Genomic DNA, 12,025 nt, shown 5'->3' with positions numbered 1-12,025 from the left:
GGCATGTGTTCTAAAAGCTTCTCCACTAACTATAATAATGCATTTCAGCCCTGGCCTACATCAGTCCTGATACAGCCTTTCAAAGCTGGGTGTCTCCTGAATAGCAGCTTCTGTTTCTGCTAAGTAGCACAGATAAAGAGGCAATTCCAAGGTTTTCTTCACTATAATCAAGATTCAGGGTTGAAGGTGGTGTTACAAGCTGAAGTATTTCAATAATCCACAGTTCCTCATTTCACATCCAAGTTGGCTTTTTCCTACTTGCAAGAAGAGGACACACACAGTGTCTCCTATTGCTTTAAAAAAAAAAAAAAAACCAAAAAAAAAAAAACCCAAAACAAAACAAAAAGGGGAAAGTCAGCTTGATGCATGCTGACTGCTTTTTTCTGTAGTCTGTAAGGATGTGTGTGTTTAGTCATAGAAGGCACAATAAGAAATAAATTATGGTCTGAAGTAGCGTGTACATGACTGAAAGCAATCTCTTTTTCATTAAAAGAATGCAAATTTGGATTGTGCAAATAATTCCTGTTTCATCTGGGCTGTGAAATTTGTGTGTTGGAAGGCAGGGAAAACCAGTACAGGTTGAATTGACACTGAAATTTACCATTTATTTTCCTACAAAATGATAGTTAACAATAGAAAAAGAAACAATTTCCTTATACAATAGATGTTCCAGTTTCTTCACAAGAAAGTGTTTCATCTTGGGAACATAGGTAAAAAATTAAAAATGAAGCACTGCTTCTCAGAAGTATCTGCACCATCCACTAATACAGGTACACAGAGATTCTATGATATACTATGAGTAGTACTCATATTCAAGTTTCTTTTCTACAGAAGCCACCATCCTGAAAGGTGATTCTTTAACCCTTGATCTTTAACCCTTGATCCCAATGTTTAGGGTAGTTTACAGGAAACAAGAGTGGTCCTATAGGGAGTAAGGGGACCTAAGAACATCCATTAATATAAATTTAAGGTTGCAAAGCCCAATGTCAAACCCATTTTCCACCTGATTCAGAGCACAAATCCAGATTATCCCCTTTAAGGTGTACCTAACTACTCTGCTTGGAGGTGAGTCTTTAACTTGATTTCTGATTGCGAAGGTTAAAACATTGTAGAAGCAGTGCAGTAAAGGTTACAAAGGCACCTCCACCTGCAAACATGCCAGAGCCAGGTGGTAAGACACTAACCTAGCTGCCCCCTGTGTGCCACTACTTCTGAAATTCTGCCTGGCCATGTTCCTTTTTTCCATCTTTCTTTTTGCAAAAGCAGAGTTGCCCCTCATCTTTTTTCCTGTACTATTGTCTAGCCTAGTGGCCTGTGTACACTTTAAAGAGACACAAGTTCAAAACCCAAAAGGAAAAGTATGGAACTGAACCACTGCTTCTTATATCCTGTATGGATCACCACTATTCTATTGACTTTTTCCTGTACTTTTGTGAACATAACTAGAGGTACCTGAGGGTAGAAACCACATTTTGGGAGATGAATTTTGGGTCACCACGATTCTATTGACTTTTTCCTGTACTTTTGTGAACATAACTAGAGGTACCTGGGGAATTCCGTCAAATTTTGCACATGGTTTTCAGAGAGTAGAAACCACATTTTGGAAGATGAACATAATATCCATTGTAAAAGTTTCACCTAGCTCTTGTCATGAATTGAAGAATGTTTCTGTTATATACAGCATGCTCCATGACAGATAAATGATTATACCTCTCCTCCAACAGCCTCAGTCTATTTTTAAGCTTATTCTTGTGACAGAAAGATAAATCTTTAAGGATTGCTTTCTATGATAAATCTTTTTAGCTCCAGTCTGCCACAATAGGCCTCGATTTAACACTATTGAGAAGTGTGTTTTTGCAATAGCATAAAAATTGACACCTACCCTGTGAAATCTAAATATTACTGTGTGCTTATTTGTGTAGATGGCTGTGTGTGCTCCCAGCTAATCCTGTTTCTGTTGCCACTGGTAGCACAGGATCCATTGGCTTACCTTCTGGGAGCATGATTCTCTAAGATTTGCAAAAAGATTATTTTCTTTTCCTGGTCATCTGTTAAGTAACTAGAGGTTTGGGTTTGTCTCTTTTCTCAGTACTTGCTGATGGACACTTTTCATACACATCTCTCCACAGTCAGACAAATGACAGAATCCTGCTCCTTCTGTGAGGAAATACTTACTATTCATCTCCAGCCTTTCTGACACGTATGCTCATTGAAATGATCGATTTATATTATTTCTATGGATTATTTTAGTGACTGGGAGTGGGTGAAAGAGCTCTGAAAGTGGAAGGGATTTTCCTGCACTTTTCAATTTGCACATGAAGATTCATGCCCTGTGATAAAAGAAATTTTCTTCCTTTGTGTTTGAAAGCTGAAATCTATACCCAAGAATTGGTCTGGACTAAGGAAAAGAGGGAGGAAGAAACAAGTTTGCAGCATAGGAGAACAGAAGGTTGAATGATGCTGTGAACACACTTTGTAATGTTTTTGGGATTGTCTTGGGGTCTGCTGCTTCTCATTCAAAGTATTTGTGTCCAGAAGCTATGACTTGTGAGAATATAGATCTTAAGGAAGACCTGCTATACTTAGGGTTTGAGTTCAGTAGAAGCCACATAGGTTTCCAAATGACTGTGTCTGTAATTGTTATTCTCCCAGATAATCTTTTATTTTGTGTTGTTTAAAAAGAGAACATTTTTAAATAATGAGAAATTTGCACTTCAAGACATTGCAACGGCTCATAATTCTTTTGAATTATTAAAGAAATTCTTTTGCAGGAAGCCATTACTTTTTATTCAGAATATAATATTTGGTCTTTAAATGTTATCCTAGTAAATAATGAGATATATTTTATTTTAATTTTTAAATAATTCTATTCTATTATTTTCTAAGAACTGTTTTGATCAATATGTTTATTATTTATGTATTAAGCCACCGAGATAGCACATGTTTTTCACCTAGCCAGTATGAAGTTGGAAGAACACCGATTTTACCAACAGAAAATGATAAAATGGTTGTGCCTTGTGTCATTTCTACTCCCATCTTTATCTCTAACATCCCAGTTTAAAGAGATGCAGAGCTATTGTGTTTCTGTACACTTTGTTTCTGGTAATTAAAATCTCAGGTGATCTTTTAATAGATTAAAATACTTTGCCTCTGAAACTATGTCTTAATTATCATGCTATCCTTTCTCACGGGAATTATGATTGCTGTGAATGCTTGCCAGCATGGGACACTTTCATCCATGAGCGTGCCCAATGTGTGTGTATTCTTGACTTTAGTTGTTGCTTTCCTTTTTCTCAGATCGAGCCTGGTTAATAGAGCCAAGGAAAGTCCAGAAGCTTCAGGAAAAGATTTACTTTGCACTTCAACATGTGATCCAGAAGAACCACCTCGACGATGAGACTTTGACAAAGGTAAATTGTTAAGACAAAGAGCCAAGCACTCCTTGATTGTGATGCTTTTTTTTGGTAGTCATTTCCCCATGTACTGCCACATTAATGTAAGTTAAAAGCAGCACACTATGTACTGGTAATGCACAGGAGAAGTAAGTCTTGTTTTACTCTTGCCCCTGGTTCCTCTTAGTCTGCTTTTTTTTCAACCACTAATCTTTTTAATTGGTATCCTCGCAAGAATGAGGCTGCCTTAAAAAAATACCCCTGGAAGCATTTCCTTGCTATATACTTCTTTGGTACATGCCTAAAATTTCCAGGACAATTGTTTTTGAGCTTTTACAGTAAGAACAGTGTCTGGTCCTTTGGATGTGTAGTTTTGATGGAGTTCAGAGTATTGCATTCAGTTACCCAACAAGATCTTAACATAGTCCCTTTTGGAAACTGCAATTTATACTAAGTTTGCTTCCTCCCTCTTCCTTTTCTTTTTATTTTAATGTCTCACAGTTAATAGCCAAGATACCAACCATTACTGCACTTTGCAACTTGCACGGAGAGAAACTACAGGTATTTAAGCAGTCTCATCCAGATATAGTGAACACACTGTTTCCTCCATTATACAAGGAGCTTTTCAATCCAGACTCTACGACTGGCTGCAAGTGAAGGGGATAATAGAATTTTCACGTAGTCATGGAATGCATCACTATTAAGACATAAAGAAATGTTTTCATGAAGAACTTATTAAAAATGTCACTACTGCAACACTAGGAATGTCCTGCACTTAATAGATTTATTTTTCACCGCTACAGTTTGAAGAATGTAAATATGCAACTCTGAGTGGGGATGTCTTTTTTCTCTTTTCTTTGTTTACTTTTTTTTAATTTTTGAACTGACAATGAATATACGAATATAGGACACTGGGTGTTATCTTTTTTTTTAATTTTATTTTATTGGGGGATGTTTTGGGAGACAACTGTTCCTAGAATTTTATTGTAGATATACATGAGAATAGAGCAGTACTTTGCAGTATTACTCTTGCTGTTTATTGTTCAAATATAATTTAAGAAAATTCCACTTATTAGACTTGCCTATTTCTATGTTTTTAGATAGTTTAATGCATGTGGAAATTTGTAGCTGTCTTGGAAATTATGGTGCATGTATGGAATACACACATATATATATGTGCTATATACTTTAAAAAAAAAAAAATATATATATATGTAGGTATTATATGCATACATGCTGTAGCTTAAAAATCCCATGCCTACTTTTAAAGGATGCTCAGCCCAGCTGTCATGCATTTCTTACTCTCCAAGTAATGTATTAGATTTACTTTGGGCAATCAAGATTTGCTTTGCCAGTCAGAGTTAAATTATTAGTTGCTGATGTGTAATGACAGGATCACTTCTGAGATATGTGTAACGTAGTGCATGTGTGCAGTCTGTAAATGAAACATCAGGAATGTATCAATGGTGCAAAAGCCTTGTCTGGATGATTTTAGTGGAGAGAAGAAAAGGAGTTTCTTTTAATTTTTCTCCCTGTTACAGGGATAGAGCATATATAGAAGTGAACATCGTAGGACTTGATGTCAGTGAAGTATTTGAAACACGGAGTAAAAATGTAGACTATCCCACATGTACATTTTTCCAATTCCACTCATGATTTTATTTCATATATACTGCTTTGAAAAGTAGTTGCAAGTCTTGGTTTTTTGCTGAACTCAATGGAAAGACACATAGTGAACCCAATGAAAATCATAGGGAGCCTAAAACGTAGCCCTGAAGAGTAGCGGCAGAGGGAGGAAGAGGGTGAAGGAGGAGGAAAGTCAAAGCAAGCAACGGCTATGGTGACGAAGGCAAATACAGCTATCACTGTTTCTGACACAGCCATCATTGAGATGGCACTGATGGTTTCCATTACACACATGCATATATGTGTGTTACATACACATGCATATATGTATGTACATACCTGTATGTATATAATTGTATATATATACACATATATAGGGTTGATTTTAGATTCACTTCAGGAAGGGAGCAAAGAATTAGGGCTTTCTTTTTGTCTGTCTCTGAACTGACTTTATGTGCATTTGCTTGCAAAACCAAAGGCAAATACAAAGTGGGGTGGAAGGCTGCCACAGACTTAATCTTGTGGATTAATTAAGTTTAATTAGCAGTCATGATTAATGTATTTGGGTTGTGCCAGAGATACAAGACATAGACTTTTTAGCTATGGAAGATGGATTCAGTTTCTGCTACCACCCTGACCTTACCACCACTTTTACCCGTTATGAGCTTTTTCAGAGAAGTCTCCGGAGATCCCAGTGGAGGGAGTAGAATAGAAAAGAGGAAGCAGGCAGCAGAGAGGAAATGAAGGCAAGATGATGAGCAAATATATTTCCTTATTTCAAATCACACAGAAGTCAGTGCAGTCTGAGGCAAGGTGAGGATGAGCACATTGACAGGGAGGCCAAAGGACCCACTTTCTGCCAGGCTTCATGGCAGAGCAGGGTCACAGGGAGCCCACAGGGACACAGGTGGGCCCCAGGGTGGGTGCAGAAACTTGATCTGTTGTAGTGACAACTTAATGCCTCCAGTTTTTCCAGCATACTCACACAGCTCTGGTCTCAATCTTCTGTTCCCTTTTCTGCATGACCAAATAATTCACAGGCAATTCCAAGTACTTTGTGGAGTTTTCCCTTGCCCTCCATCAGTTGGTTTGCAAGTTCACGTTTCATGGCAGAATCCAGTCTAGAAACATCAATATTTGTTTGCTCTATTTTAACAATGTCAGATCAGATACAAGAGTAGTTTCAAACTCTCAGCTATTAAATGTTTCTCTGTAGGTCTGTTACAACTTCAAAAAGAAAAGAGAAAAAACCTGTACAGAAGTTAGTTGTGCTGAGAATTTTGATGCAAACATGACATACTCTTCAAACTTAGTCTTACAGAACAGCAGTTGTTAAAAATACCTTTTTTGCTCCAAATTCAGAGCACATTTTCTGACCTACATTGATTACATTAAAATGTCTTCAATTAACATAATAAAGCATTGCTCTTGATGCTTCTTTATTCCATTTAAACCCTTAGACTGGCATTCCCTTAGAAGGTGATTTATCTGTTTGCAGCCCCTTTTACTGGCAAATCCATGAAAATGACCCCAAACTCCAACTCTTTTCTATTATAAAAAACATTAATCAGCTATATTTATGTACTACTTGTTTGAATTTATTTGGGAAAAAATTCAAGTCAAACTGAACACTAGAAGTGCACAGTTTTAACTGCAGGGGATTCATGTATTCCTTGTCTTTTCCAACACACAAACACACACGTATATATTTGTTTGAAATCCTTTATAAACTTGTTTTCAGTACATCAATAGTTACATATGTAGCCAACCCACAGAAATACAGAATATGTCGTTACTGCTCTTAGTGCTAATAAATAAAGAGGTTTGTCGTGTTTATAAATAGTCCTTCACAATTATATGTTACACCTTGAAAATGTTTTGTTCTTTTCAAATAAGCTAATCAGTCCTTGGAATTTTTGACTCATGATTCAGACAAGGTAACCAAGTGGAGCTCACCAGTGAGAACATTATTTAGTCATTATCCACAGGGGTTTTAATCCTTAAAGCACTATTCTTAAATCACTGCAACCTCATGACCTTTTCAATCATGAGGTTACTGCCTCTTTTTAAAGATGTGGAAATGAAGGAAAAGAAGTTAAATGATTTGCCAGAGGCCACAGAGGTAGCAGCATCCATTCCTGGAATAAAAATGGATTATTGCCTTTGTCTGATAAACATTAAGATGCTGGTATACAGAATCTTCATTGCCATTGATAGGCAATAGCCTGTACAAACAGTACAAATATTGCCAAAATTTTATCTTCAAATATGGTTAATTATCAACAGCTTGCTCCGTTTTTGTTACTACTTTTAAAGAATTTGAGCAAATAACCTTGTTGCTTATTTGGAAAATAAAAATACGTTCTCATACATTATTTGTGGTAACTAAGGCTGATAAATTTTATTTGTTTTTCTGTGATTTGAGATTGACCACATAAGTAAAGTAGTACCTCTGTTGCCCTTCTTTAACTGAGTTTAGAACAAAAAATAACAATCACATGACACAGGCTGGATTTTTGTTGTTGGTTTTGATACATAGTCATTTATATTCCAAATTTAAAATTCTTGATACTGGATTTCATATGTTGAAGCTATCCATAGACTTTAAATAATAGAATAGCATGAATTAGAGTAAATAACTGCATAATCCACTCGCAAAATGCATTTCAGAAAATATTAGTACTACACTTTTATTTCTTCTTGGCTTTCATTAGTCCACAGTAGTATCTGAAGCCCTTCAATGAAATCTCTAAAACTAGCATTTGTCAGATCTGGTCTCTGTCGTAATTGGTTATGTTTGTTTATTTTTTTAGTGACAAGGTTTTCAACTGGGACACATTTTTTAACGATTGATTAAGTCAGGATCTTTAACAAAAGGATATTTAAAGCATGTATTGAATCTTCTAGCATTGCTCTCATATAATTCAACCACCACATTGATCTAAATTATCCTTGGCATTGAGGAAGCAGATGTAGACTGTTCATTATACTACCACAGAGACTTGATTTTGGTGTAGATGTCACTCTTGCCAGTTCTTTGTGTAAAGAATTAATTCCAAGAGTCATGTTTCCTTTTAATGGAAAGATTGCTTTAGCGATTCCTAGAAAAAAAGGGTAATAGAAGGCACTCAGCTGAGCCAACTTGTTTCCAAAAGCAATGTATATTTTTTGATTGGTTTGTGATAGGCAGCATTTAGGAATTGATTCTGCAAGTTGTCAGGCTCCCTTAGCTCCAGCTAGAGCCTCTAAAAATGGAGACATCTCAGCACCCCACAGAAGGTGCTGAACCCCTCATAAAGTTAGAGACCCTTGGTGTAAAGAGGTCCCCTTTGAGTTTTGCAGAACACAAGTCAGATGTTATTCTCATACTTGCATTTTAATGCTTTTACTTCATGCTTTCCATTGTTCATTTCAACTCCCATCTCACAGGGATCAGTTTATTCCTCCTGTTGCACCTGGGCCGCCAATGCTATTTCAGTGCTTGTGCCAGGTTATGGTGTTCCAGGTGGAGCAGCTACCAGACCTGTCCATGAAGATAAGGTTTATTATTTGATTTTCTTTGTTCATTTTCATGGTGACAGCTTGCACAGGTGTACATTTCCCTTTGGGATAGTTTGCAGGGATTTCTGACATAACTTCTACACAAAGAGAGTGCAAAGCAAGTCCCATACACTGGCCTCTCAGCCTTCCACCACCAGGCTGTGGGAGCTGCTCGGAGGCTGCAGCAGTTTCACAAATCAGTCAGGCAGCACAGTTAGAGATGTGCAGGCAATGGCTCCTTTCCCCATTGTCATTTTTCACCCCCTCTAAAGCTGAGCTACAAAGTACATTTGAAAGATGTTCGGGTTCCCCCATCCTCCTTCCTCCTGACTCTGCACTGATTGTGCTGTTTCCAGAAGAACCAGGGCCCAGCCTGGAAGATGGTTCCTATTTTCAGAGTCATTGTCTGTTGGACATCCCAGGAATATAGCACTGGGCAATAAGATCAAAATGAAACATGAAAGAGTTTTTTGTCCAAATTTGCCTGAGCACATATAAAATGGAAAACTGAGACAGAACAGCTTGCTTTTCCCTGGCAATAGCAGTGTATTTACATCTACCAACCTGTCCCAGCCAGCACTTTCTGCCTCCGCTCTAGAAACTTAACTGCTGTCTCTGACATCCATTAGGAACAGTGTATTGGAGACCTAGTCCTCTTCTTTCCCTTTTAAGTTTCACACTTTGTAAATGACAATCACTGCTTGATGCAGATGTTGCACTGTATGCCACTCAGGGATGTTTCATTACTAAAAATAGCTATATAAATATAACAGTGATAATAAGGAAGAGAATGTTAGAGGCTTTGAAGGGCACGGGTTGAGCTGCCCAAATGAACATGACCCAGACAAGGCTTTCAAGCCAGTGATTAGAAATAACATTGGTATAAACTGAATTCACTGTCAGCATTTCCTCAGCTTGATGCAGGACTCACTTCACTCATTGTTTCACGGTCAGTGGAGCCCTACTGACACATCAGTTTGTGATGTTAAAGTCCTTTTGGAAACAAAATGCAAGCAAGCTTTGTATGAGTTACTGAATTCAGATAACTGACAAAAGAAAGTGCAGTTTAAAGGTACTGAGTTTAGGTACCATTAATGTGAGCTCATATTCAGAATTACTGCAGGCGTATAAGAAGAAAGGTTAAGATGTGAAAGAAATAATAGTATGTCAGCAACAACAGCAACAAGTATGCTGAACTACCACATGGAGAAATGTGTATAAAAAGCAAGTAGTATAAAGTGGCTAACAGCTAGCCTTTCTTCTCAGGGATGCACAAAATCATAGCTACCCCCAGGCCTCTGTAGCAATGCTTCTCCATGGCATGACCAGTCCTTTTCTTACCTCAAGCAAACATGACCCGTTTTATACTGCACTAGGGAAAAATACTCCATTTCCTAGAATTTTGAGGTGCGCTTCTGCTTATCCCTAGCTTTACACCACATGTTTTCTACAGACCTATCAATACAAGAACACACACAGAAAGACAAATTACAGTGGACTGTATTGCCAGTGATTGAGTTAATTCCAGGTCTCCAGCCAAGAGGCTTTCCTCAGCTCTGAGTGTGATCATTGCTTCTGTTCTTACAGTGGGTATATAAAGATTTTAACTCCATATTCTGAACTCCCTACACCTAGAAGATGGGTGGACAACTTCAAAAGGTGGAAAGGAGAAGCCAAAATCCCTATGCATCAAGGTTTTCATAATCATATTATTTACCAGCTGTCCCATTACAATATAAATTTTAATTTTTCTGGTTGCTGGAGCCACACTCAAGTGACTGAAATTCTTGTTCATGTGACACCTGCCCATTAAAAAGAACAGTCTTCTGGCCAGAGATCTTTGCCTCTCTTTCCTTTTCCTTTTCCTCTGGGCTCCTAATATAAGTCTTTGTTCTTTCTCAAGGCTGACCCTTACCTGCAGTCTGCAAGGGAGGCTCCACCCAGGAGGTAGGAAGCAGGCTCTTTCCTCCTCTTCCTCCCAGGGTCCTCACTTAGCTATATTGTCACTGCATGTGTTGTCCCTGCAAGTAAGGCTGTGTAACAATGAGCCCAACACCCCGGTAATTTACCATCCCAGAAACAGTTTGCAGCAGATCACTTAACTATAAAAGCCACTTGGGTATTCAGTCTGCAGATGAAAGCCATTGTGAAAAGAAGAGACCTAAAATTCCTACAGTGGTAGCTCACAGATCAGTAACTCTCCTAAAAAGGCATCCTGAATGTCCAGTGACATGATGGGTGTGTCGGTGTCCTCTGAATGGTCCTTGCATTTCATTCGTGCTGAGAGAATAAGGTGATGCACAAAACACTCTGGGAAAGGAGATATTTCCTGGGTGTTACTGCAGGCAGCGAGGATAATACTGCTCACAGTGAGTTCAGTAATGTGACGTACTACATTTACATAATTTCATCATCCTCACAATTCAAGCACAGCACGTAGGGAGAGTGAAAGAAAACATCATTGAATATAGCAGCAATAAATAAATTATAAGTGTTTCTTTGTAACTGTACTTGCAGAAATTGTTTGCTTTGCACGTGGTCTTCTGTACAATAACATAAAGAAAAACTTCATCTAATGTAGATATCACTGTGTTTTTGCATATTTGTTGGATTTGTTGGATGGAGCTGCTACTTTGTGATCAAAAATACTGCTGTTTAGAAAAATGTGTGTGCTTCAAGAAAAGGCTGCGGCCCTTGTTTATGGCTATACACTGGCAGCAGTAAAGTATGTTCAATATAAAACTGTCTGAACAGAATTTAAAAAATGTCTCCTAGTTTTCAATATTATGATCACGTTGGTCCCTTATTTGGACAACAAGAACGCAACTGCATTGAAAAACAAGCAGGGCCAGATGGTCAACCACAAAGAACAGGAAAGAACAGGCTTTACCTTGAAGACTGTTCCAGATAAAACCAGCTTATTTTAAGAAAAATAAAAAAAAATTAAAAAAAAGCACTTATACTTGTCTTGATTAGACACACAGCTTAATAAGTCAAAGTAACTACATTAGGCTGTTGACTTTGGGGATTCAGATTCAGATGCACTACATTTGTGTTTTTTTAATGTGTCACTTCAATGTCAGAATCAGGCAAAAAAGGTGTTTTGTTGTTAGTGAGAAATGATAATAATCATTTAACCCTACGGAGTGTGGACCACACATTCTCGTGCAGTAGATGGGGATTTATTCGTGCACTTATTAAAAAGCCACTGAGTAGCATAGCAAGTGAACTAGCCGTGACAGTCTTTGCCTCTTGTGTGACTGCAATGTGACCTCTGGTAGGCTACAGGGAGCGGCTCTGTGATTGTACTTGTGGCCACAAATAAAGCACAACCGAAGTCTAAGCTGTTATCAACACCCAGTTAAATCAAACGCATGGGGTATTTTGAGATTTATGCTAATTGCTGTGAGATAATTCCCATGTTAAACTAATTACTGTGGTTGTAATGAGTGGATGGTATAAATAAA

General features: G+C 37.8%; 1 protein-coding gene across 1 annotated transcript in view; it reads left to right on the top strand.

The window, feature by feature from the left end:
- RORB (RAR related orphan receptor B) overlaps positions 1–11,267 on the top strand; it is a 144,519-nt gene extending 133,252 nt beyond the window's left edge. Inside the window, exons 9-10 of the mRNA XM_055699692.1 lie at positions 3,298–3,410; positions 3,894–11,267. Of these exons, the coding sequence (XP_055555667.1) occupies positions 3,298–3,410; positions 3,894–4,049 (269 nt within the window). The 3' untranslated portion in view covers positions 4,050–11,267. The remainder of the gene's footprint in view (positions 1–3,297; positions 3,411–3,893) is intronic.
- Positions 11,268–12,025: the final 758 nt, after the last annotated feature.

This window comes from Falco cherrug, chromosome Z (assembly GCF_023634085.1).
Source record: "Falco cherrug isolate bFalChe1 chromosome Z, bFalChe1.pri, whole genome shotgun sequence".
Classification (NCBI taxonomy): Eukaryota; Metazoa; Chordata; class Aves; order Falconiformes; family Falconidae; genus Falco; species Falco cherrug.
Note: the sequence above shows the minus strand (reverse complement) of the source record. Positions and strands in the feature narration are given on the sequence as shown.